Source organism: Terrapene carolina, unplaced genomic scaffold, assembly GCF_002925995.2.
Source record: "Terrapene carolina triunguis isolate 2854851 unplaced genomic scaffold, T_m_triunguis-2.0 Scaffold21, whole genome shotgun sequence".
In the NCBI taxonomy this organism is placed as follows: Eukaryota; Metazoa; Chordata; order Testudines; family Emydidae; genus Terrapene; species Terrapene triunguis.
Genome location: NW_020664372.1, coordinates 21,845,529 through 21,871,325, shown reverse-complemented (window position 1 = coordinate 21,871,325; position 25,797 = coordinate 21,845,529). Strand labels below are relative to the sequence as shown.

Below are 25,797 nucleotides of genomic sequence, written 5' to 3'. Positions count from 1 at the left end.
CAAAGTTTAAGACCAGAAGGGACCATCATGATTATCTAGTCTGACCTCCTGCACATTGCAGGCCACAGAAGCTCATCCACCCACTCCTGTAATAGAATCCCAGAGTTACTGAAGGCCTCAAATCATTGTTTAAAGACTTCAGGTTACAGAGACTCCACCATTTACACTCGTTTAAACCTGCAAGTGATCCATGCCTCAGGCTGCAGAGGAAGGCAACCTCCCCCCACCCCCAGGACTCTGCCAATACGACCTGGGGGAAATTCTGTCCCGACCCCAAATATGGTGGTCAGGTACACCCTGAGCATGTGGGCAAGACCCACCAGACACACACGTGGGAAAGAATTGTCTGTTATAACTCAAAGCCCTCCCCATCTAGTGTCCCATCACAAGCCATTGGCAACACAACTGTTGAATAGCAACAGTAAATCCCACAGCAATGAGGAATAATTTATATAATAGCTTGATATTTTGTCTCTTTTCCATACTATTACTTACCCACTGTAACTCTGTTCACTTTCTTAAATGTCCCTTCATAATGACATTTAGAATCTTTCCTTAAGTGATTATAATTCATTTACCAAACAGTAACCTTTATGAGTAGCGGCTAGTCACAATCTTCCCCAGTATTGACAAAACAGATAGGGTTATCAGCAGGTTTTGTCACTATACTGTTTTTCCCCTTCTCAGATCATTAATGAGCGTACTAATCACTGATCCCAGTTTGGAATAACCGCTCACTCCATTGTTAACTTTTTGCTATAGTAAAATGTATGAATATTTTCCTACTTTGTTTTCAACATCTCTCCTGCCTGTTTTAGTTGATAATCAGAATTATCTTTTGCCTGCTGCAGACATTTTATTTAATTTTTTTTATTTATTGCAGTGTTGTTGTAGCCATGGTGACCTCAGGATACGAGAGAGAAGAGCTCTGTGGATCTAGAAAGTTTCTCTCTTTCACCAACAGAAGATGCTGCAATAAAAGATATTACCTCACCGGCCGTGTGTCTCACGTTTTTATTTGATAGCGCTAACTAGATTTTTTGCTTGGTGTTTTTTGCTTGTTGTTGTTGTTGTTGTTGTGGTGACAAAGTCACAGAATTGTTAGAGTCAAAGAGGCCCTAGCAGATCATTTAGTCCAATTCCCCAGGTTTTTTTTTTTTTTTTTATGAATTTTCTTTCCTACAGGTTTGTGTAGTGTGAAAACTAAGGCAGGCATCTCAGGTACTTGCATTCATTCACACTTTCAGAATATTACTGTTGTTGACCACAACTACAGCTTGGGGAAATAGTGCAACAGTTATCTATTAATAGTTGGTAGTAATTTTAAATGTGTTTGCCCGATTGTGTTCATGACTCCTTAGCGTACTCCATGTAACAGATGTTACTTAGATCACTCAATGCACTACTAGAAGGCACTCAGATGCTATGGTGATGTGGGCAGTATAAGAACCCATGTACAATAGCATTTCCCATATAGAAAATATTCTAGACAAAAAGTTTACTGGCAGGGCAGTTCACAGAAACAGTGAATTTTAAATGATTATAGAACATTCATGGAAAGTACATTTTAAATGAATGACAACAAGTATTTGCACAGGGTAAGTTAATTCTAAATGCTATGTGCAATAACAGAATAGGTGATATGCCCTGTAATCGTGTATCCAATCAACACAGCTTAAAGGTGACATGAATCTCAATTACCACAAGCAGCCCTCACAGCAAACTTTTAACAAGTATTTCATACACTAGCACAAAACATTCACGAGAGAAATAAGACAGCACATTGTGCCTCTGATGAAGGCACCTGAACTGTTATTCATCACAAATCTAAGTGGAATTGTGAAAGGATGGGCTCTCTCACTGAAGGCTTATAAAAAAAGTGTCTCAATTTAAAAAAAGGTTAAAAGGGGAGGGGGAAGCAAATACAAAGCCAAGCTACCACAGTCCATTTTCAGGAATTCTCCATTGACTGGAGCACAGCTGAGCATATAGCCAGATACTTATGTCTAGAGCCAAGTTTCTGCCTGCTCCCAGTTTCTGTCCATCAGTACCTGAGCTCTGCTTGACAAGCCCAGGCTCTGCTCATTTTATAGGAGATTATGTATAATCTCTCACCTAAAAAGAGTTAAGATCTCTCTTCACTGAAAGGAAAGAGACCTTAGTGACCTGAGAGATCAGAAAGGAATCCTACAAAAAGTGGAAACATGGACAAATTGCAAAGGAGGAGTACAAAGGAATAGCACAAGCACGTAGCAAAAAAATCAGAAAGGCTAAGGCACAAAATGAGTTATAGCTAGCAAGAGACATAAAAGGCAATAAAATAATGTTCTTTAAATAAATATATTAGGCGCAAGAGAAAGATGAAGGAAAGTGTAGGTCTGCTACTTAGTGGAGAAGGAGAGCTCATAACTGATGATATCAAGCTGTCTGAGGTTTTAATGCCTATTTTGTTTCAGTCTTCACTAGAAAGACTGATAGTGACCAGATGGTCAACACAATTAATATTAACAACAAGATGAAAGGAATGCAAGCTAAAATAGGGAAATGATGGGTTAAAGAATATTTAGACAAATTAGATGAATTCAAGTAGGCAGGGCCTGACAAAATTCATCCTAGGGTTCTTAAAGAACTAGCTGAAGCAATCTTGGAACAATTAGCAATTATGTTTGAGAAATCATGAAGGATGGGTGAGGTTTGGAGGAGGACTGGAGATGGGGAAACATAGTACCTATCTTTTAAAAGGGGAACAAAGAGGATAGTGGGAATTATAGGCCAGTCAGCCTAATTTCAGTGCCTGGAAAGATACAGGAACAAATTATTAAACAATCAATTTGTAAACACCTAGAGGATAATAGGGTTATAAGGAATAGTCAACAAGGATTTGTCAAAAACAAACAATGCCAAACAAACCTAATTTCCTTCTTTGACAGTTCTACTGGCCTAGTGGATAGAAGAAAAACAGCAGTTGTGATAGATCTTGATTTTAGTAAGGCTTTTGATACAGTCTCATGTGACATTCTCATAAACAAACTAGGGAAATGTGGTCTAGATGAAATTACTATAAGGTGGGTGCACAACTGGTTGAAAGACCATACTCAGAGTAGTTTACTGTCAAACCAGGAGGGTATATCTAGTGAGGTCCTGCAGGGGTCAGTCTTGGGTGTAATACCATTCAATATTTTTATTAATGACTTGGATAATGGAGTGAAGAGCATGATTATAAAATTTGCACCTGACACCAAGCTGGGAGGAGTTACAAGCACTTTGGAGGACAGGATTAGAATTCAAAACAACCTTCACAATTGGAAAATTGGTCTGAATTCAACAAGATGAAATTCAATAAAAATAAATGTAAAGTACTACTCTTAGGAATGAAAAAAATTAAATGCACAACTACAACTTCGCTAGGTGGCAATACTGCTGAAAAGGATTTGGGAGTTACAGTGAATCACAAACTGAATATCAGTCAACAATAAGATGCAGTTACAAAAAAGGGTAATATGCTTGGTTGTATTAACAGGAGTGTCCTATGTAAGACACAGGAGGTAACTGTCCCATTCTGCTCAATACAGATGAGGCTTCAGCTGGAGTAGTGTGTCCAATTCTGGGTGCCACATTTTTGAGGAAAGATATGGATAAATTGGAGAGAGTCCAGAGGAGAGCACAAACATGATAAAAGGTTTAGAAAACCTGACCTATGAAGAAAGGTTACAAAAACCTGGGCACGTTTAGTCTTCAGAAAAAACAACTGATAACATTCTGCAAATATGTTAAGGTCTGTTATAAAGATAATGGGGATCAATTGTTCTCCATGTCTACTGAAGGTAGAACAAGAAGTAATGGGCTTAATCTGCAGCAAGGGATCTCTAGGTCAGCTATTAGGAAAAACTTGCCAACTTTAAGGGTAGTTAAGCTCTGGAATAGGTTTCCAAGAGAGGTTGCGGAATCCCTGTAATTGGAGGTATTTAAGAGCAAGTTGGACAAACAGCTGCTAGGGATGGTCTAGGTTTACTTGGTCCTACCCAGTGCAGGGGGCTGAACTTGACCTTTTGAGGTTCCTTCCAGCCCTACCTTTCTATGATTCTATGAAAAAGAGATGTACTTACATGTGATGCAAACTGACCAGATAACACCCTCAACCTGAAAACACAAATATTATCCTTACCAAACACAGCCTTTAGTTCGAACAGTTACAGTAAATTGATAATTTGCAGATCGATGATTCCCTTAAATACAACATGCATATACACCTCTACCCCAATATAATGCGACCCGATATAACACGAATTCGGATATAATGCGGTAAAGCAGCGCTCCGGCGGGGCGGGGCTGCGCACTCCGATGGATCAAAGCAAGTCCGATATAGCGCAGTTTCACCTATAACACGGAAAGATTTTTTGACTCCCAAGGACAGCGTTATATCGAGGTAGAGGTGTATGTAGAATGCAAAATGACCAAGCAAAAATGCATGCTGGTGTGGAAGCTGAATTCCCCTTTAAGTTTCAGCAGAGGAGACCAGGATTGCAGCTCATTGTTCTTTCATTCATAGGAGAGAGAAATTGGTCCCTTCAAGTTAAGATTGAGGCAAATAGGCCATACAATGGAAGGTAGCTTGCACTACCAGAGCTTTATGCCCATTCTATCACTAAACTGATGTCAGTCTCCAGTACCAATTAATTCTGTCCCTTTTGTGAGCCCTCACATTAACATAAAATAAACATCTACACGTTGTAAAATTGCAATTTATGCAAGCAGCAGAAATATATTTTCATGTCCAGCATTTCCAATATAACTGTTCACAAAAGTGTGGGAAAATCTAACTCTGATCAAAACTATTGGAAGGAAGTTATTCTGGCTGAGGATTCCTCAAGGCTAATCTTAACTTTTGGAAAGTCCCAAGAGAGCCATTTTAGAAAGCTGTAATAAATATAAACTTCCCTTTATTCATGACAAAGCCCTCTATGTGACCCACAACTTTTTTTTGTGTTGAAAGCATGAGAAGTTTTCTGAAATTATTTCTCTTTTCACAGCCAGCTGTTTTTTCATTTATATTAAATGGATTCCTTCAAATGGTGGATGGAGAATAATAACCTTAAGAAAAGTATGTCATTTCAAGAACCTGCATGGAAAGTTCTGATGAGATCAAAGCCTTAATGCAGTACTGGAAACTCTGGCTTTCTATTTAAACCTGTAGCTCCTGATGAAAGACACCCAATCCTGAAATTATTTTGAAAACTGGTTCCATTTCAATTAAGATGATTTCACTAGCATGTGCCAGCTGGCAGCAGCACAGAAAAGCTTTTTGAAAACAATTTTCAGCAACTATAAGCAGCACTTTCCTATCCATGCACATCAGTAAAGCTATACACTTGAAACAGTTCTCAAGAACCACTCATGAAAACTCTCAAGAATCAGGCAATTTTGATAGTGTGAATCAGGATTTAGATTATTTCCTCACCTTTCATCTTTAGAGCGTGGTTTGGGGTTTGTATTTTTGTTTGATTGGGTTTTTTTGGTGCTGTTGTTTCTGCAGGGCAAGCTCACAAACTGGCTGGTCTATGCTGTAAGCCTCCCATCGAAATTTCTCTATCAATAAAGCAATTATAGACATGTCTCTCCTGCAGGTTTCTTCTAGATTTTACATTAATTTATAGCTCTCAGTCCTACAGCATACATGGTACTCTCTGTACTGTTGAACTCAGAGTGCACTGTACTCATAGTGTAACTTTTTAATGGTCTGAAGAGGATCTGTCTTTGTGGACAAAAATCTGTAAAGTGCCTAGTTGGTTCTCTCTTCATTTGTTCACTATGCTTGTCAGGCTGGATACCTTCCCTCTGTGTATGTAACCTCAATTGTTGCATTCACAAAGCGATGGTTCATTTTTGATTATTTTTTTCCAATCACCCTTTCACCAATTAGGAAAAATTACTGTTCAGAGCTCATAAATCCAAACTGTAAAAAGGATTATATAGAAAGAGAAACTTGGTACCTGCTTGCTTTTCTAAGTCATATTTACCAACCAGAAAAAAAAAATCAGGGCCTTCTCCCACAAGCAGTATTATATATAATTGATTCATTACCACTGGTAGGAGAAGAGTACCATTTAACACATGGATTTTTTCCACAGCATTCCCCTTGCCTCTCACAATAGCACTTTTCTTGAATAATTCTTGCAAATTTATTAAGCCTGACCTTCCCGTTTTCCTGGAACCATAGTAGCTGGCTCTACTCAAACGGCCTCTTTCCCAGAGATTCCCCATTTGGTCACTTAAGATACTTTCTGCATCTTTCTCCACAAACAATGCCAAATTAATTGGCGTAGAATTTTTGGGTTGCTCTAGACCTTTTGTTTTTAAGTACAAGATTTTTGAAAGCTGCTTTTTCGTTCATAAAAATTTGTAAACAAGAAAAAATAGTTTAGGCCACAAGTATAGTATAGCAAACAAATATAAAAAAGAGTGGTGTATAACATTCTTCCTTATCATCACTGGTGCTTATTTTCCCCACGTTAATAGATCTTAGAACCACTGGACAGGACACTGGTTTTTCACATTTCTTTGGTTTCTAAGATTTAAGGAAAGCTTTCCTCATTTTTTGTTATTGTAATAGGGCGATAGCAGTCTGGTAGTTAGAGGTAGGTGCTAGGAGTCAGAAGACCTAGATTTGGTTCTCCATTTTGCCACTAAGTGTGTATGCAACTTTGGGGAAATAACCATCTTTCTGTGACTCAGTTTCCACATCTGTAAAATGGGAAAAAATAATATTTACCCACTTTTATCAAGTGTTTGGAAATTTACCTGAAAGCATAATATTAATGCAGTGTACTAGCAACAGTAGGCTTTAAATATTTGTTCCCAGTTTATTTTCCCTCAAGGCTTTGTTATCCATGGGCTGTTTGGTTGGTTACAAAAGTCCATGACCAATTCTATTGAGAGTCCTGAGGGAAGGCCATTCCCTTAAAGGGTGTTTGAGCATAAGAAAATTAGAAAGATGCCTCAGAGTCCTCCTAACTAGAAATGGGTAAAAAAAATTCAGTGAATTCACCAAATAAAAAAAATGCAGTTTTGAGTCAACCAACACTGTCTGCAAATTCAGCTAATAGTTTTGCCTTAAAAAATGGGAAAAGAAAGTCCAAAAGATTTGAAACACAGCTCTGGACATTTCCCAAGAGAAAAGCCTTCAACTTTTTGTTTCAAAATGTAGCTAGATTTAACTAAAAATCAAAAGATTAAAAAAAGCACATGAAAACTAAATGAAATATTTCATTTTGGGTGGAACAAAACATTTTGTCAATATATTTGAAAATGTAGAAAAACATCCAAAAATATTGAATAAATGTCACTTGGTATTCTATTGCTTAACCGTGTGATTAAAACTGCGATTAATCACAATTAATTTTTTTGAGTTAATCGCATGAGTTAACTACGATTAATCCTCAGCCCTAATGGCTAGCAAGTCGAGGTGCTCAATTTGTGTGTCCTGAATTTGTCACTGGATTTTCAAAAGGTGAGTACTTAGCACTTCCAGGAAGAGTGGTTTCTTTATGGAGCAGTTGTGTTGTGGGAGGGGAGAGGTTTTTAAAAAAAAAAAAAAAAAAAAAAATCAGGCTTTTAACATGAAGCTAGTTTCAACTTTAACTATGGATCTGCTATTAACTTGCAATAACATCCAGAAGAAGTTTCCAAGGTATTTTATTCCTAATGGTTATTGAGATCTGCAGGTATCCCTCCCCTTAGCTGGTGTGATGGGTGGAGTCGACGTCTGCCAGACTGGTACGTAGGGAATAGAGCGCCATACTTTCCTCCAACACCAGCTTTTCTGACTCAATGGCTGGGCAGTCAGACACAAGCAGAAAGAGGGGCAGATTGCCGTGGCTATAGGATTCTCTTTCAGTGCAACAGCATTTTGGCCACATCTCATGGGCTGCTAAAGCAGCTGATGCTAGAGGAGTATATAGTGTGCCCCATGCACACACCGGTGGGGAAATGCAGGAAGACAACTCTCCGTGCAATAGTTACCATAGTTGTGGCTATACACGTGGGAGAGGTCTAAAATGGTAATAAATAAAGCCAACCTTAGCATGTGGGTTTTTTTAAGGTGTGTGCCTGCAGGGGGATTACAGAATTTGACAATTTATATCCATGGGTAACATCAATATGCACAGCCAGCCTATGGTCTGTGAGGAGGCTGAGCAAAATGATTTCATTTCACAGAATGAGAGTACAGGGGCGGGTGAGAGGGAAGCACCTTCAGGTTCCCTTTGCTTGCTGCAGAAGCAGAGCACAGCTAAATCTCCCGTTCTAGCTTTGCAATTAGATTACATTTACATATCTGTATACTGTACATACACATATACATAAAAGCTGAGATTCTTCTTTACAAGAGCTCAGCCCCCATTCTCTTGCTCATCACTAATTTTGGCAACACCTGATCCCTTTCTGCTGCAGGAAAAGCATGTCACTTCTGAGTCTGTGCTGAGGACAGATGGGTCTTGCAGGGTGCCGTATGGGTGCAGACCCAGTGCTTTGGGGTTTGCGCTGTGTTCTTCACTTTCCCCAACATAACAGCTAGGGCAGACTATGAGAACTAATCCAATTCTTTAGTTCAGTTTTAAGACAAAGCAAGGTCTCTGCTTAAGAGGTTTGCTTTGTAAAAGTGGGATTAGAGTTCACTGTATCACCTCTCTCAGTAGCACAATATGCTCAGTTGACAAGCAGAGAATAGTTTTTCATAACTGTCATACCCACAAACACATCTTTGCAACTCAATGGCAAGCTGGGTTCTGTCTGGCTCAGGTTGGCAACATTAAACCAGACTAGAACCCAGCTCCTATTTCTGAGCTATTTTGGCTCTGCAGGACTAACAGCAGTAAAAACCAAGCAAAATCCATACAGGTATCATTCTGAATAGACAGGCAACAGGCCTATTGGATAAAATAATTATGCAACCACTTTTCAGAGTAAACTGTACTTGGATGATATTCAGACCATAGTGATGAAAACAGAGATGAAACAAAAAGAAAATAAAACGACAATCCTGGCACTTCTTGAAGCCGCTAGTGGTGTCTTCATTCCTCAATTCCAGGAAGAGAAGAAAAACAACTGTGGCACCAAAGGCACGCAGAACCAAAGGAGAAACTCAACTGAGGAGCAATGAGGCCCAAAATCCAGATGTGTTGACAACATAAGGTGTCACATAATATCAGTCAGCATGGACAACAGGGGCTAGAGAGCCCAACAACTCAACGTATCTGCAAATTCATTTCCTCCCGGAGCAGTTACTGGTTGATGCTTTGGATGCATAATACAATGAAGCCTCTCATGAGAAACTTAAATAGTATGTTTATTAAAACAGACTCAGAAGTTGCAAAGAGGAATGGCAAGGTATTACTATGTTCTAGGGCAGAGGTTGGCAACCTCTGGCAGGCGGCTCGCCAGGGTAAGTATCCTGCTGGGCCGGGCCAGTTTGTTTACCTGCCGCGTCCGCAGGTTCGGCCGATCGCGGCTCCCACTGGCCGCGGTTTGCCGCCCCAGGCCAATAGGGGCGGCAGGAAGCTGCAGCCAGCACATCCTTCGGCCCGCGCCGCTTCCCGCCGCCCCCATTGGCCTGGAATGGCGAACCGCGGCCAGTGGGAGCCGCGATCGGCCAAACCTGTGGACGCGGCAGGTAAACAAACTGGCACGGCCTGCCAGGGTGCTTACCCTGGCAAGTCACATGCCAGAGGTTGCCAACTCCTGTTCTAGGGTGTCCGTGTGTGAGCCACACAGCCCACAAAGCCCTGTTAGTACCGTGGGAATTTCTCCTTTACATGTAGTCAGAAAGGGACTGATCTTACACTAGAGAGGACACAAAGCAGCACAGCACCTAAAAGGATAGGAGAGATGTTCCTATGGGCCATTTTTAGAATAGTTCAGCACTCTGAAGATGAGCAAGCAGTCACTATATGACCTAAGTGATGGAAGCCAAGGCTTGCCAAGTGAGTATCTCTGGAAAACAGAAAATGTGACAGATTTTTTTAAATTGAAAAACAGTGTAAAGTTTTCCCAGAAGGAACCAGCAGAACAAGGGAAAAAATTCAAATAGCATAATCTAAACAAGTGTTCCCGCATTCCAAAAAAACCACACACACAGTGCTATAGCATGTTGTGTTTTTTAGCTATTCAGAACAGTGCAATAAATGTCAGTAACCCCCATGTGGCTATTCCCTTATACAACCCCCCTCCCACCCAAGGATTCTACTAAATTAATATAATGTTGCCAGGGGTTGTCCAGTTTTAGCCAAAGATGCACTGGAAATTGGTTTACAGAATGAATGGGCCAGTTATCAGTGACTAGAGCAGCTGAAGGCTGTGTAAATTAACATAATTTGTCAATCTTCACAGTGTTGTCCACAGAATAAAGAGTTCTTACAGAGTACCAGCCTCCAACTTTTGGCACCTTAAAACCCACATGACCTGTAAACAAAACACAAACACCCCCCCACCCATACCCATCAAGTTCAAACACAATAATAGATTATAGTCATGTCAGTAGCACCAAGATGCAACTGCTAATCAACATCAATTATCTAGAACAATCCTGTTAGCTATATTTGAACAGTCATGATGCTAATGTTATCATTGCAGAGATGTATAATGAAATTCTTGCTAACACTATGTATTTTGTAGAGTAATGCAAGACTAAAAAACAAAATAAAATAAAAGCCCAGTCATCAATAGGACAGCTGACATGATCAATCCTTATGTTAACCCATTGCAAATTTAATACAATAAAAGTAACTGTATTTCTGGATATTACATCTTCATGGTTGACCAAGTTCAGCTCATTACATCATTTTAGTACACTTTACAGCAATCTTTATTCAACCTTTCAGAATGAGATATGTACATTAATAAGCTTCCAATCCATTGGCCTTTTCCTGTAGCACACTTTGTCTTAATATTTTATCCAGTAGCAATGTATGTGAGGCTACAGTATATGTGCATATGTGAAAATGGAAATAACAGTATTTGCTTGCATCCATTCAATTTATATCAACAGAACATTTCAACAGGAGAGCGTCTCCTGAACTCTAAATAGGTCTGTTTAGTGCTGTTTACAAGTAAGTAGTTCTAATTGGCTTTGGATGAGCTATTTGACAAAACCAAACTGTATGATACAAGGAAATCCAAGGCAGGATTCATTAAATAAATTTATTTGTTAAAATAATTTAACTCCAAATACAACTGCTGAGTTTGCATCGAGTTCTATGTACAATTCTTGTTTTTATTTGAAACATCAAGGTTTAACAACTGACATTGTTACAAAACAATAAATTGTTGCTCCATCTATAGGTTGCCAGTTGTACTAGAGTTCAACAATTAACTGTGAAATATATTTATTCACCTCTGGGAAACCCCAAATCAATACCGTTAAGCCTGATTCCAAAACCCACTGCAGTCATTCTTGAGACCTGATGCACAACAATGCAGATAAAAGCCTCCTGCTGTTGTCAAACGTTTGCTTTGTCGCGGAGTTTCACCATTAAAGCCTAACCAGTATTTTGATTCTACACTGGTAAAAAGAAAACCAAACATGCACAACCCACCCCCAACCAAATGGCGGACATCTTTAGGCAACATTCTTTATACACGAAAGCAAATACCAGTAGTTTTCCCACAGAAAAGTGATGGCAACTGTAGCACTGGGGTTAGAGAGAGGCTAGTTACTTGTTGGCCAGAACAGAACGTCATCAAAAACTGCTTTTGATGCTCTAATAAAAAACCCCCATGTGTAATACTTTTGATCTGATGCTGGTTTATTTATTTTACCTACTTTTAAAAAGTGGGAGAAAACAGTTACTACCATTATCACAGCTGAAAAGAATGAAAGTTGCAACATTTAAAAAAAAAAATCAATAAAAAACTTAAAAAATTCTGTCTTTGTAGAAAAGTACAAACCTCTACAAGAACAGCGAAAGAAAACATGGGTCTTTGGATCAAACCATAATATTTTAAGGCATGTTATAAAAAACTTTCACATACTATATAATTGCTAGTCTGATCAGGGTACAAAGTAAGAGGTGACCCAACACACCACTGACTTTCTCCAGGTGGCCACCCATCTTGAATGTGGCTCATTTAACTACCCTCTTGCTATCCTTATGCTTTCAAAAATATCTTAGCCAAATGCAACTGTCATTGATTCAAGCTCCACTATATTAATAGAAGTGGAAACAAATATAGTGCACAACTACCTCCTTAGAATTATACAATAAAGAGAAGAGCATTTACATTTCCCCCTGCCATGTCCCTGGAATGTTGTGTGTTGATGTGTGTGTTGCTTAGACATTACAAATGTAAAATGGTAAGGAAAAACATGTCTCGGAAGTATCTTTTTTATTACAATTTTCTGTTTAGAATTTTACTTATGCAATTTTTCCTAAATTAAAAGCCCATCTGTTTTATGTTACACACTTCAACTTAGGCCCTTCATACATATTATTTATACCACTTTATTGGTCGTACAGCAATTTTTTATATAAGATCTTAGCATTTTGTATATAATATTGCTCAACATGCACTCCAAACTGTAAATTGATATCAAATTTGATAATGTTTTTGAGCACTCAGGCAGTAGGTCTCAAATTGACAAGCTGCCTATTTTATTAATAGATTGTATGGTTTCATTAGACCCCTCCTCCATTTAGGTATTTTAGGAAGTGAAGATACCATTGATTCAAGTCTCAAGTTTTGCTTATGCACACACACAGGGTTAATATTATGTGAAAAAGGTGCAACAACATCCAAGATTGTGGAAATCAGCTGGTAGGAAAAACCTACATTACAAGGATTTAGAAAAATCTGAATAGTAGGGCCTCACGTTTATCAGACTTAACATCCTTGTTTTCTTGAAAAGCTTTTCAAGAACTAAGGGCAGTGGTGGCCAGTTCTCTTCCATCACTAATGTTTCCGTTAGCTGTCACCCACTGAACGAGATTAAAAATGTTACTATATTATATAAGAAATTTTGTGAAGCTGTTTTATACTTGAGTTTCTCATTTCAAAGATTAAGAGCATTTTTAAAGCAGTTCTGCTGATGGAGGTAAATCTGTCAGAACCAAACTCCAATTACAGCATTTCTAAGGGATACACACACACACACACACACACACACACACACACACACACACACACCCGTTTTCACTCATTTACACACAAGGAACTACACTGTTACTGCACAAGACTGAGAAACTAATAAAAGCATGGTGGTATTTAGACCACAGGCTCAGTGATATTGCATTTTGATGACCAAATTTTATCTATAAAGGTCCAGCTCAAGACAATCGCTCCAACATATAAAACAGACATTTTGATTGAAAACTTTTCTATACTTGATTGTAAGACTTCAGAAGAGATATTTCTGTGCCATTAGTCATGCAAATGATAAATACTTCACTGCTAGGAAAACTAGAATGTCAGAGATCGAGCACCCTTGCAAAACAAAATATTTGCTCCCACTACTTGATACCCCTAATAATCAGGGCAATCTTTGAATAGTGTGTCAGGCAATTATACAAAAGCTTTTTCCTTTCTCACCTAAAGTAGAACCATAACCTATATTCCTCCTGTGAGCCAAAATGATTTCACATGGTTATTCAATTAACAAAGTTGCCAACATTAAAGCTATGAAATAGCAAACTTGATTTCCAAAGGTTAGTTAGGGATCACACCAAAAAACTTAGCCCTTAAAGGCAAGAAAGAAATGATCTTCTTTAGCAAACTTAAAAATGCAGGATGTTCATACTGTCCCATGAGGTTTCTGCAAAAGGGAACATCTGGATGCAACATGGCTTTGTTTTCCTTACAAGATGGTACTAGTTAATCTATTAAAGTGTTCCTTGTTAGTAAGGCTAAGCGATTTTTTTCATCACAGTTGCTTCCTCCTGGTTCAGTAAAGTGATAAAGATGTTTCCTGCTTTGTAAACAGAGGGTTTGTTTGGCTTTTTGTCTGACCAAAACCTGAAGTGATCCTCCATTTTTGAGCAGCAAAGTGGAAGATTTAAAACATTCCAATGCCATATCGTGTTTTTCACTAGCTATTAGTTTTTCAGATCTTCTCTCTCTTCTTTCAAGTACTGATGCAGTGCTTTCTATTTCACAAGATGGGATAAAGTGTAGAAATTGCATCAATTTTGGGGGGAAAAAAGAACTATATAGGTCTTGTAGATCATATCTGCCTGTAAAACTGTCAGAAGTTCAGATGAAATTAACATACTTGTTTGTGTAAACTTGGCCACAAGCAAAAGTACAACTCCTGAAATTCAGTATATCGAAACTGAAAGGCTTTCCCCTCCTTTTGTGTTTATCAGTATAGAATATGCTAATTGCACATCATCTTCACAGGTCTTCTCTCTAGCGGTTTCAATTTTCATCACCAGGAATTTTCTAATCTATGAAATAGCTGCTGCTGTCTGACATAATGCAAATACATATAGTTCAACTGAGATCACCCTGTAGATCAACTGTCTATGACGAAATTGTACGTGCACAAGAGGGTACTGGGTGAGAAGTTGTAGTTGTTTAACCCCATTATGTTCAGAGACAGTGATTGACTTTCAATGCTCAGCTCTGACCTTAAAGTTGTTACTTCACTTATGATTTATTCCAAGTAACCCACAAACCAGGAAATGAGGCAGACAGTTTTACCATCTTACAAAAATTCTGCAAATTAGGTCCGGGTTAGGTAATTTTTAATGCTATTGAATATTACATGCAGAACAGCATGGATCATCTTTGTCTGGCTGAGCTGCATAGTTCATTTGTCTAACGATTTCTGCAAAGAGCTCATCCACCATTGTTTTACTTTTAGCAGAGGTCTCCATAAAAGGACAGCCCCATTCTTCAGCCAGAGCTCTGCCTTCATTTGAAGATACTTCCCTCTCACTCTCCAGGTCCACTTTATTACCAACCAAAATTACTGGCACCTTCTCATACCTATAATTCAAAACAAAAAGAGAATTAAGATTCCTTAAAATAGATGATGATTTTTCTCACATACACACAGTGCATACCATGAGAAATAATTCTGTCATTCATCAAAACCTATTTTATAGTTCGAAACGCAACACAAGCTTTTGCTTTTTCCTCGTTCTAGTTTGTTACAGCACCCCCCTTCAGAGTTTTCTAATGAATGCTTCTTCCTCTTAATTTTCTCTCCAGTGAGGAACACTTACAACCCTAGCTCTTTCGGTGTGGAACAAAATTTCTTCCCACTCCAACGCAGTCCAGATTAGGATTTGGGATCGGCTGGAGGTTCAAGCCTCCCTCCAATTTTAATGAATTTATGTTTACATTGCAGCTGGGAGCAAGCCTTCCAGTCCAGGAAGACAGACTCACACTAGCTGAGTTCAAGCTAGCGTGCTAAAAATAGCAGCGTGAACATTACGGCTCCAGAGCAGACTCAAGCTAGTCACCCGAGTTCAGACAAAACAAAGAACACACTGTGAAAGAGAGTTACTTAAAGCTGCAAAGTCAAACACTCAAAAGTTAGGAAGTGCAAGAATAAGGTTGCACAGACTACTTTAAATTCGGCCCCCTGGTGTGAATGCATTGTGATACAGTCTTTAACTACACAATTGCAAATTATTTTCCCCGCAGGACCTGCACCACACTCAGTGGACTGGATGGATGGTGCTCAATGAGAGACAGCTATTCAGTGTTTTTTACCCTCATAATTCAATGTGGATCCTATGGTTTATTTGCTGTACAGCACCCAAACCCTGCTCTGAATACAGCATTACCCATTTCTGTGTCATTTTTTATGTTTAGTTGCCTCATAAACATAAGTGAATTTATTCTCACAACTCCTTGGGTGATGAGTATTAGCCTCATTTTACAGATGAGGAAACACATTCAGAGCAATTTACCTGAGGCCATACAATGATTCATTGAGAGTCAGAATTAGACAAAAAACATCCTGGTTCCCAACCCTGCACTCATTCTTCAGATGACACTGCCTTACTGCCAGAGGTATTGAGCATCTATAGCTCCCAATTATTATGAGTGCCTGGCACTTTTGAAAGTCAAGACAGCTGGGGCCTCATGGGGGCTGAGAAAAGGAACACAATTGTGGGGGGCAGTGAAAAGTCTGGTTTAATTGATTTCCTCAGCATCACACAGAAACTCTGTAACAAATAGGAACAGAATCTAGTTCTCCTGTGTTGTGTTCACCTGCCTTAACTAGGCCATCCTTTTACTTCCTACATTCCCCAGCTTCATTCACTACATACCTTCCAATTACTAGACTCTATAGCGTATAACAGAGATCTTACAGATATCAGCCTTATTCACTACACAAATTCGTGAGCACAGCCCATCATGTAATCGAAACAAGGTTGGGTCCTGCAGAAAAACAGAGTGATCATGTGATAAGAGACTATCATAATGCATAGGCACCATGGGGCTGAATTCAGGTTGCCTATGCAAAGTAAATTCTTGCATTACTTAACTTTTGAGGACCATTTTTCAGTGTAACAATTTTTTTTTTTTTCAAATTTTGAAGTGACATACTAAAAAAAAAAATATATATATACAGTTGTTCCTTCTTTTTCTTTATGTGCAACTAAAAGCTTTGGCCACGTGCTGGGCCCAGGAAATGGTCAGGGGTAGCATAATCTGGTTCTCCCTCCCCAGAGATGCATGCGTTTTCTTCAAGATTGGGAGGAGGAGAGGGTGTTCCTGCCTCAAGAGGGGAATGGACATCTAGAACTGTATGCTGTGTCTGGGGGTGATTGGGAGGAGCCTAGTCTGACTCTTCCTCACCCTCTTGTGGGTCAGGGGCTCCTGCCCTATGTGCTGTTCCTGGCAGGTGGATGGGTTTGCTTAAGCCAAGTCTGGGGGCTGAGCCTGGTCAAACTCTTCCCATCTCCACCACAGCAGCTCTAGTAGCAGGCAGGTGCTATCTGCTCCCCAGGGTCCCCAGTACTGTGCATGCTGCTGCTACAGCGGGGGGGGGGGGGGACCCCCTTAGACTTTTCCGATTTTGGCACGTTACCAAAATGATTCAGTGTGACCTAAGCCAGAGATGGGAAATGATGATTTTCTGTATAACTCAGCCAAAGTGGAAACTAATTTGATGGGAGAAGAAAGAGGCACAGTCCCTTTCCCGTCAAATTTCTAAGGCCTGAGGCAAATATTTGAGGGGTTATAGGTTGCAAGAATTTTTTTACAATGGAAACTGTCAGAGAAGCATTAATATAGGTGTTGCTTCCAGTTCCCTCTATAATGACGATGCACTGAAATGCATATTTTAGGGCAAACATTTACAGTATAACGTGAAAAGGCACAAAGATAGAGCCTTGCTTGACTAGATTAAGTTTAGGACCAAGGATTTTACAGAAGCAATTATGTACATGGTGAAGTTTTTGCAGAACGATATGCTAAAGCCTGTCTCAAAATGGGTGTACTCTCTATCTTGATCTTGAGAGGTACTGACAACTCCTACAGATGTTACATGATCAGGCTCTTTGTAGCCAAATCAAGAGACATTGACACTGATTCAATTTTCACCCTATGTGGACTTTTACTCCTGTCCAGTTATATTCCCACACATCTAAGACAGCAAAACACTGAACTAACCTGTTCTATAGACATCGCTTTGTGCTACAAATTAAATTAACATGTATTAGGAAATAACATGTTAAAGAATTCCAACGTGGGCAATTAAGTTCTACATAAATTCCTTCTGTAGTTCCAAATGAAAAGTGTTTTTGACTTCTTGTTCTTCATTGCTGGGTAACAAGTCTGTGCACTATTGAACAGTTGTTACCGCACATGACTGCGTTTCAATTTTGCATGAAGTGATCTCGGTTTATAGTTTAAATACCAGTTCGCCGAATTTTAAAGACATTTTAGGATCCGTCCAGATGAAAAATGTTGTATAAAATATAAGAATGTCAGAAATGTTAGCTTATTAGGTGTGCAGCAATTCTCCAAGAAGGGCCCTGTTTTTTGGACTTTCATGTACCCATCATACACACATCCACATCATTTGAAAGCTTAGTTTATGTAAGTTTAGATGAAGTATGAGGTGGCACGGCCAAGTGGTGCCACATGCCTGTAGGTGACATTCTCATTGTTTCATGTCATTTTTTGCACAGTTCCAGAAACACTAAAACATGACTATGACTACAGATTTTGCTCTTTAATTTAATTTCAACACCTTAATGTGGTGTTTATTGGTCAAAGCTACCAAACAACAATATCTTAAAAGATTTTTATTGGTTTTACATGGGCAATATTTTCCCCCCCAGAAATGAAGCTATTTAGCATGTGGCAAAAAATGCCAAATATCAACATTTTACAAATACTTGCATGAAATGTTTTCACATTGCATATTCTTATTTTTATTACTATATCTCACAATTTGTTATAATAGTTTTCTGTATTTTCCACTGAAATTTCCTGACCAGATCAGTCTCACACTGAAGGCTGTGCACGAGTAGCAGTAGATTGTGTGCCCATAGTCTGTACCACATAGTAGGTAGATATAAATGTATGTGAATTCCTAATGTAATGCTTCTCCATCTGTAAGCTTTTGTACATACAACGTAGCACCTAGCCTGCCTGGTAGAAGGTTGGAGTTTGTAATTGCCCATGCATAGTGCAGTCTGTCACGGAGGCTGCGGAAGTCATCGATTCCGTGACTTCTGCAGCGACCAGTGTGGCTGACCCCAGGGCCGCCCAAGCAGCTGGCTCTGGAGCCAGCAGCTTAGGTGTCCCTGGGAGCAGCCACACTGGTTGGCCAATGGAGTGGCCCCGCGGCCCGCCAGAGCAGCAACCGGTGCGGTTGGCCCCAGAGACCGCCTGAGCAGTGATCCCAGAGGTGGCCAGAGGCGGCAGCTGGTGCCGCTAGCCCACCCCCCAGCATTAGACAAGGGTATTTACAGTATAAGTCATGGATAAGGCTAAGTTTTTGTCACAGGTATTTTTAGAAAAAGTCACAGTCAGGTCATAGGCAATAATGAAAAAATTCATGGAACTGTCCTTGACTTTTACTAAAAATATCCATGACAAAATGGGTAGCCTGGGCAGCTGGGGGGGGGGGGGGAGGGGGGCGCACTGGGAGCTCCAGGGTCCCGTCCCCCCCCACTGCAGCTGGGAGCTGTCAGGGTCCCCAAGCCGCCCAAGGGGGCAGGGAGCAGCAGGGATTCCCCCTTGCCACCTGCGGCGGCCAAGAGCAGCGGATTCCCCCTGCCGTCCATTGTGGCCAGAAGCGGCGGGGGAGCCCTGGGTACCCCGCAGCTCCCATGCGCCACAGGCAGCAGGGGATCCTGCAGTTCCCAGCCTGCACTGCCTGAAGTCATGGAGGTCTTTGGAAGTCACGGACTCCATGATTTCCATGAGCAAATCGCAACCTTAGTCATGGACAAGTCACAGACTGTGAATTTTTGTTTATTTCCCGTGATCTGTCCATGACTAAATCGTAGCCTTACCCATACATGCAGTACCAGCCTTTGAAATATTCCAGAAACTAGCTTTTTATTCAGTAACACTTATGCACAGATCAGTATTAGTATTAGAGAGGACAATACACAGCAGGCTTCAATCAAAGTGCTCACTAAACAAAACTGTCAAGTTTGATACTAACAGAGATCTAATTTAGCACAAGTCTGTATACTTGCACAAAGATGAAAAATGGCGGTAGTGGCGGTGGTAATGCTAACAACATTCTGTGGGAATTTTACCTCTACAGGAAAGAGAGTGTATGAAAACATGGAGGATATGAGCCCCTTAAAGCTTACATCAAAGAGAAAAAGACTCTCCACAAGTTTTGAAAAATGCAGTCATGAAAATCAAAAGAATGCAAAAAAAACTGTCAGCCACCAGTGCTGGAGAGATTTCTGGATGCTGGCAGCAGGAGCCAGGAGAGATGAATTGTACTAGTGGCCACTGGATTAATTTTCTAGTTTAGATGATGTGCCACCAATACTCTATCATAGGGGCTACTTTCAGAAATACATAAGCAAGTAGAATTTGGCACACATCAGAGTTGTAGAGAACCCAGGAAAGAACACAGACTCTTAATCTGATCAGAGAGCATCATGTTCACCTACATCTATAGCATGCACGTCCTCCAGGAACTGGTCCATTTGCATTGTTTGCTTGAGAAAATACACACAAAAGGAGACAAACTTCATAAAAGGGAAACATTTGGGAGAGCAACCAATCTAAGGGAGGTGGTTCTTCAGAGGAACTGACATGACATGTTGTGCAGAATATCTATGGAAGACTTGATTGCTAAGGATGCAGTTTATCACTCAACATGCCTTTCTTCCTACTTGAGTAAAATGAAATCTTAAGGCAAAACCATCTAGTTACAATGCAACAATACAGTCACCTTATGACACTGCATTTTATCAGCTGACTGAAGAGACAATGATCTTATGCATAACAAGAAGGCTCTTCTCCGGTCCAACCTGCTATAAAGATATAAATCCCTATTTCCCTCAGATGTAGTAACTGCAAGATATTCCAGTAGCAAATTACAGTCAAGATTAGAAAAAAAAAATATATATATGGTTCTGCAATTCCATTACATGCACAGCAAGGACAAGGAAAGTCTACCATTGTTCTATGCAGCACAATAAAATTAGCTGATGTTATCCAAGCTGCTAGTAATCTAAAGCAGGAACTTAAGTCATCCAAATGTTTTGTCGATGTTCTTCTGGCAAGTGAGCCTGATAAACAGCTTTGAAATGAACAAGTGGTTTTGTGTAATGCCATTTCAAACCTTTGGTCTGAAATAGCCAAAGGAGAGCCTCAGAATATTATCCAAAGCCAGGTGATTGAACTTTACAGAGGTCAGTTACTTTTCTGCCTTAGTTGGCACAGAAGTTTGTCTTTTGGTTAATAAAGAGGCATCTAATTCAGTCAGCAATGAGTATCATCCTTTAGAAGACATTCAAAGAAGATGCCTCTCAATTGTGGAGTGTACAATATTTAACAGTCCCAAAATTATCACACCACTGCACATATACCTTGCTACACCGTGAATTTGGATCTCACAATTTAATTGACATACCCCACCTTCATGGATTCTGCAACAATGATGATGAGATGAAGAAATTCATCACTAGTGCTGCAAAAATGAAGTAGAAAGACTCCAGGGAGGTTCATTCCAAATGGAACTGAACCACTTCATGCTGATGGAAATCTCATCCATGAAGGAGCTGATAATATGGACATCAACGTAGAGATCATGGATGGAAAGAATACCTTCCATTCAATGGCTTGAACTACCACTCTAGCACAGTCTGCAGACAGTCCAACATCACAAGAAATAATCACTGAAATTGGAAAGAAAAGAGTCACTACTCTCCCTGGGCAATCAGAGTCTCTTATGCAGCATTTGAAAAAACCTAGAACACATCCAGAACTGACTCACCATCAAGAAGAACTTGAGAAAAATCAATTATGCCTGTAGTGAGAACAAACATCCCTGCACATAACTCCGCTTGCCAAGGCAATGAAGTCTGCAGTAACTCTGGACAGAGATCATAACGATGAACAAGAGGATAATGATATTGACTAGAAATGTCACCACTGGTATTACATTTCAATGATACCTGTACAAATTATCAGATTTTGTTTTACCCTGTAGATTGTTGTTGTGGTACTTTGAGGTCACAAAGAAATCCAATTCTGTGTCTTAATTTAATGGCTCTCTGTATTATTTCAAGAGAAATGAATGCAAAAATATTTCAAAAGTGGGCACTTTAATGTGTGGATTGTATCAGTTTTGCTATGGTAATGGTACCACTTGACAGCTCCACATTCTACCTCATCTTAAAAGTAGATATAAGATTTTAAATAAATTATAGGTGTGTGTATAGAGAGGGTCCATTAAATTGACCAAATTGATGGTGGCTGCTGCTTGCTTATATTCCCCCCCCCGAACCTAAAAGGTACATCCAGAGATAGAAAACACTGCCCAATGACTGAATCCATGTCTGAAAATTTTTATCCAGCTACTTTTCAGTCTTTGGGTCACAGTTGTAACTGACTTGTCAAAAGATGACATGAAGTGAAATTTCTTCACAGAAGGAGATGAGAGTGACATATAGCAAACCTGATAGTAAAAAGAGATAATTTTTTTTTAAACTCTGAAAATACCCAGTACCAATCAACCACAAAAAAAACTGTTACAGAGTTGACCTAATTTTATGTTCTATCATTCACTGCAGACAAATCTGTCAGCTTTTTAGAATTCATTTTTGTCTATATTCCAAAAAAATATAGACTAGATGACATCGAGGTCCCTTCCAGTCCTATGATTCAAAACAGAGCAAAACACATGCAACTAGCTATGCAGAAATTTTTTCTGCATAAAAGTTCAATCTGATCTAGGAACGTATAGGGCCCTACATTAGCATTGATGGGAGTTGAGCTCTGTGACCTCCTTGATGCCACTTGGCAGAGGACACAGGGGGTGCACAGAGATCCCCTGCTTGGATAGTTGCATAATAGTTCAAAGTGTAGCATGTGAGGTCTCTCCTGAGAGCGAGCATTCCCGTGGTTGTCATAATCATTGTGAAATGTGTGTACAGATAATTTCCGGCATAGATACATATCTCAAATATTACGTTCTTAAGGCAGGTTGCCAGGACATGACATATCTCAGAGATGTTCCTTTCAAGCAGGAGGTAAATTACACCTATCTCCCTGCCTGGCCATTTGTGTATTGTATGCCTTGCACTGTATGCCTATTTGAATACTGGGCCAGCTGCAATTGAGAGATTGCGAAAACTACAAGGGAGGACATTTACAGGAAGAAAAACAGGATGGGGATGTCCTGTTCATGACTAAAGACAAAGGATTTGTCTGATATATCTTGGAGTGCAAAGACATACTGAATCCTTCACCTAGGAGGAAAACTGATCGCGTGCATATCTCATGAGAGAAGGGTCAACAGTTTCTGGGTATGTCTACACAGTAATAAAAAGCCCATAGCACCAAGTCTCAGAGCCCAGGTCAGCTGACTTGGGCTCATGCTCGCAGGGTCCCATCCCACAGCCTGGGCTCCAGCCCAAGCCGGAATGTCTACACAGCAATTTTACACCCTGCAGCCCAAGCCTGTGAGACCGAGCCAGCTGACCTGGGCAGCTGCAACCGTACCCTTAGTCCTGCTCAAGCAATCTCTTTTAGGACTTTCAGCTCCTAAAGAGCATGGGGGATTGGGTGTGGGGGGAATCCAAGTCCACGGTACTAGAGCAGTCTTCACAAAACCATTGTCACTCCTGACATAGCTTTCAGCATCAGCCTTACTTCCTGGTGCCACATACAACTCATTCCCCCCTTTTCCTCGGCTAGAAGTGTCATTTTAAACTATTCCTCCACTGGGAACGTGCCCTCCCTAGCCCAGTACAATAGAACCTCAGAGTTACAAACATCTTGGGAATGGAGGTTGTTCGTAACTCTGAACAAAACGTTATGGTTATTCTTTCAAAAGTTTACAATTGAACATTGTCTTAATACAGCTTTGAAACTTTACTGTGCACAAGAAAAATGCTGCTTTTAACCATCTTAATTTAAATGAAACAAGCACAGAAACAGTTTCTTTACTTTGACAAAAAAAATTAAACTTTCCTTTTTATTTTAGTAGTTTACATTTAACACAGTACTGTACTTTGCCTCTTTTTTTGGTCTCTGATGCTGCCTGATTGCGTACTTCCGGTTTCAAATGAGGTGTGTGGTTGACTGGTCAATTCATAACTCTGGGGTTCGTAACTCTGAAGTTCTACTGTATTGTTCTACCCCGAGCCCTGGTTCAGTGTGGGGTCTGCCCTTTTATTAAGTGCTAAATCCTGGGTCCACTGGAATTAATCCTCTGTAGGGATAGTTATGAAATTAAAAAAAAACTAGTTAGCTTCAGTTTGCTTAAGAAAATAAGATATTTGCTAGTCAGTAGGCAAAAGCCCTAATTAGCAAATAAAGTAAGACTGTGAGAATAAGCTAAAACCAGAAATAGTGTGGGAAGGATGGATGGTTTAAAAGTAACCGATAAAATACAAGACTGCAATAACAAGGCAAAGAAAAACTGTCTTAAACGAAACAAGCACAAACCTTTCCACTGTTCTGCTGATAAGCAAGGGCAGAGGGAGGGAAGAAAAAGAAAAGAAAAGAAGGTCTTGGGGGAAGGAAAATATCAAGGATAAAATGCTTCAGGCTAGGTTTTTGCTAGAGCTAACAGATTAGCTGAAGGGTATAAAGAGAGCCATGAATCTGAAGGTTCTTTATCAAATCCGGTCTCATCATGCTGGAGCAAGCCAGGATGAGAGGACTATTCTCTGGTACATCTGTGAGTACAACTGATCATACGCTTATGAATGTATGCTACTCTACTGGATGTAGTCAACTACTTATTATTTAGGCACATTTAAAGCAACTGAATAATTACCATGTGGCCTTTGGATTTAAAGAAAATTTATGGTTATTTAATGTCTGGTGGTGCCCTGTATCATTATTCATAAATAATAATTAAAATACCACTTTTACATCAATGACTGTAATGCTCATGATAATCAGAAAAGTTTTGTACTCGTAATCCTTCTTTAGCGTGTTATTTCAGACTCTAAAGTTTATTCTTTCCTCCGGTTACTATGTGTTCCCTGTACTTTTACCAGGAGCTGTAAAGGACTACAGATATTAGCAGAGACAGTGATACTGTAAATAAGGTCTGCAGATAAATACTTTCCCTAACCAAGATCTATCTCCATTTTAGACTTCTGCAACTTTAGTGGCAAGAATCCTATCAAAGCCTAGCTAAGTAAACTAGATTACAAGATACGCTATCTTAAGTGATTAAATGGTAAGTTAAGTTTGCCAAACCCAAACACAGAGTAGTTCATTATAAATTATGCCACTTAAAATGCAATTTAGTAATTTAGCCTATGCCCGTCTTGACTGCGGTGAATTTTGCCATAGCTTGAATATGATGGTAGACATCCATAAAAGCAAGATACTCTACTTTCAAATCCAGCAAGACTTTCCTTATATCCATTTCTAGCATTCTGTGGAAGGTTTTAAAATGTAAAATCCTCAAGATGGAGAACACTGTGTGCCCTAGCCTATTTGTCCCACAGAATTCTTCAAATGAGTTCAGACCAAAAATAAGGCATATATTTTTTAACAGTAAGAGTAATTAATCATTGGAACAACTTACCATGGGTCGTCGTGGATTCTTCAACACTGGCCATTTTTAAATCAAGATTGGATATTTTTCTAAAAGATATGCTCTAAGAATTATTTTTGGGAAATTCTATGGCTTGTGCTGGACAGGAGGTCAGAATAGATGTTGATCAGAATCGGCCCTTCTGGTTTTGGAATCTATAAACTAGCAGAATGCATCCCTGCCTCTATCACTTTGGGAAGCTTAGGCAAAGAAAAACGTTTTCCCCAACTTAAAATTTTCTATATTTTGTAGTGTCACAATTTTAACATTGTGGGCTAGATCCTCATCGTGTATAAATCAGCACAGTTCCATTACGTTCCACTTAGCTATACAAATTTATACCAACTGAAGATGACCCCACATTTTAAAACACCTAGATTCCTGCATAGCTTTTAAGTGTCTTAGCTGTCCAAACCATAGAAGTTATTCTAGCTACCCAGGTAACTCCATAAAGAACAGTTGTAAAAAGACATTGTGATGCTAGTAATTCATTCCAGTTTACCAATTAGGTGCATTTAATTTTCAACAGTCTTGGAAGCTGTTAGATTGCGTAAGAATGAGCAACAATTCATTAAGCAATCCTC

General features: G+C 39.6%; 1 protein-coding gene across 1 annotated transcript in view; it reads right to left on the bottom strand.

The window, feature by feature from the left end:
* Nucleotides 1-11,203: 11,203 nt before the first annotated feature.
* Nucleotides 11,204-25,797, bottom strand: part of RAP2A (RAP2A, member of RAS oncogene family) — a 34,235-nt gene continuing 19,641 nt past the window's right edge. Inside the window, exon 2 of the mRNA XM_024195745.2 lies at nucleotides 11,204-14,976. Within this exon, the coding sequence (XP_024051513.1) occupies nucleotides 14,739-14,976 (238 nt within the window). The 3' untranslated portion in view covers nucleotides 11,204-14,738. The remainder of the gene's footprint in view (nucleotides 14,977-25,797) is intronic.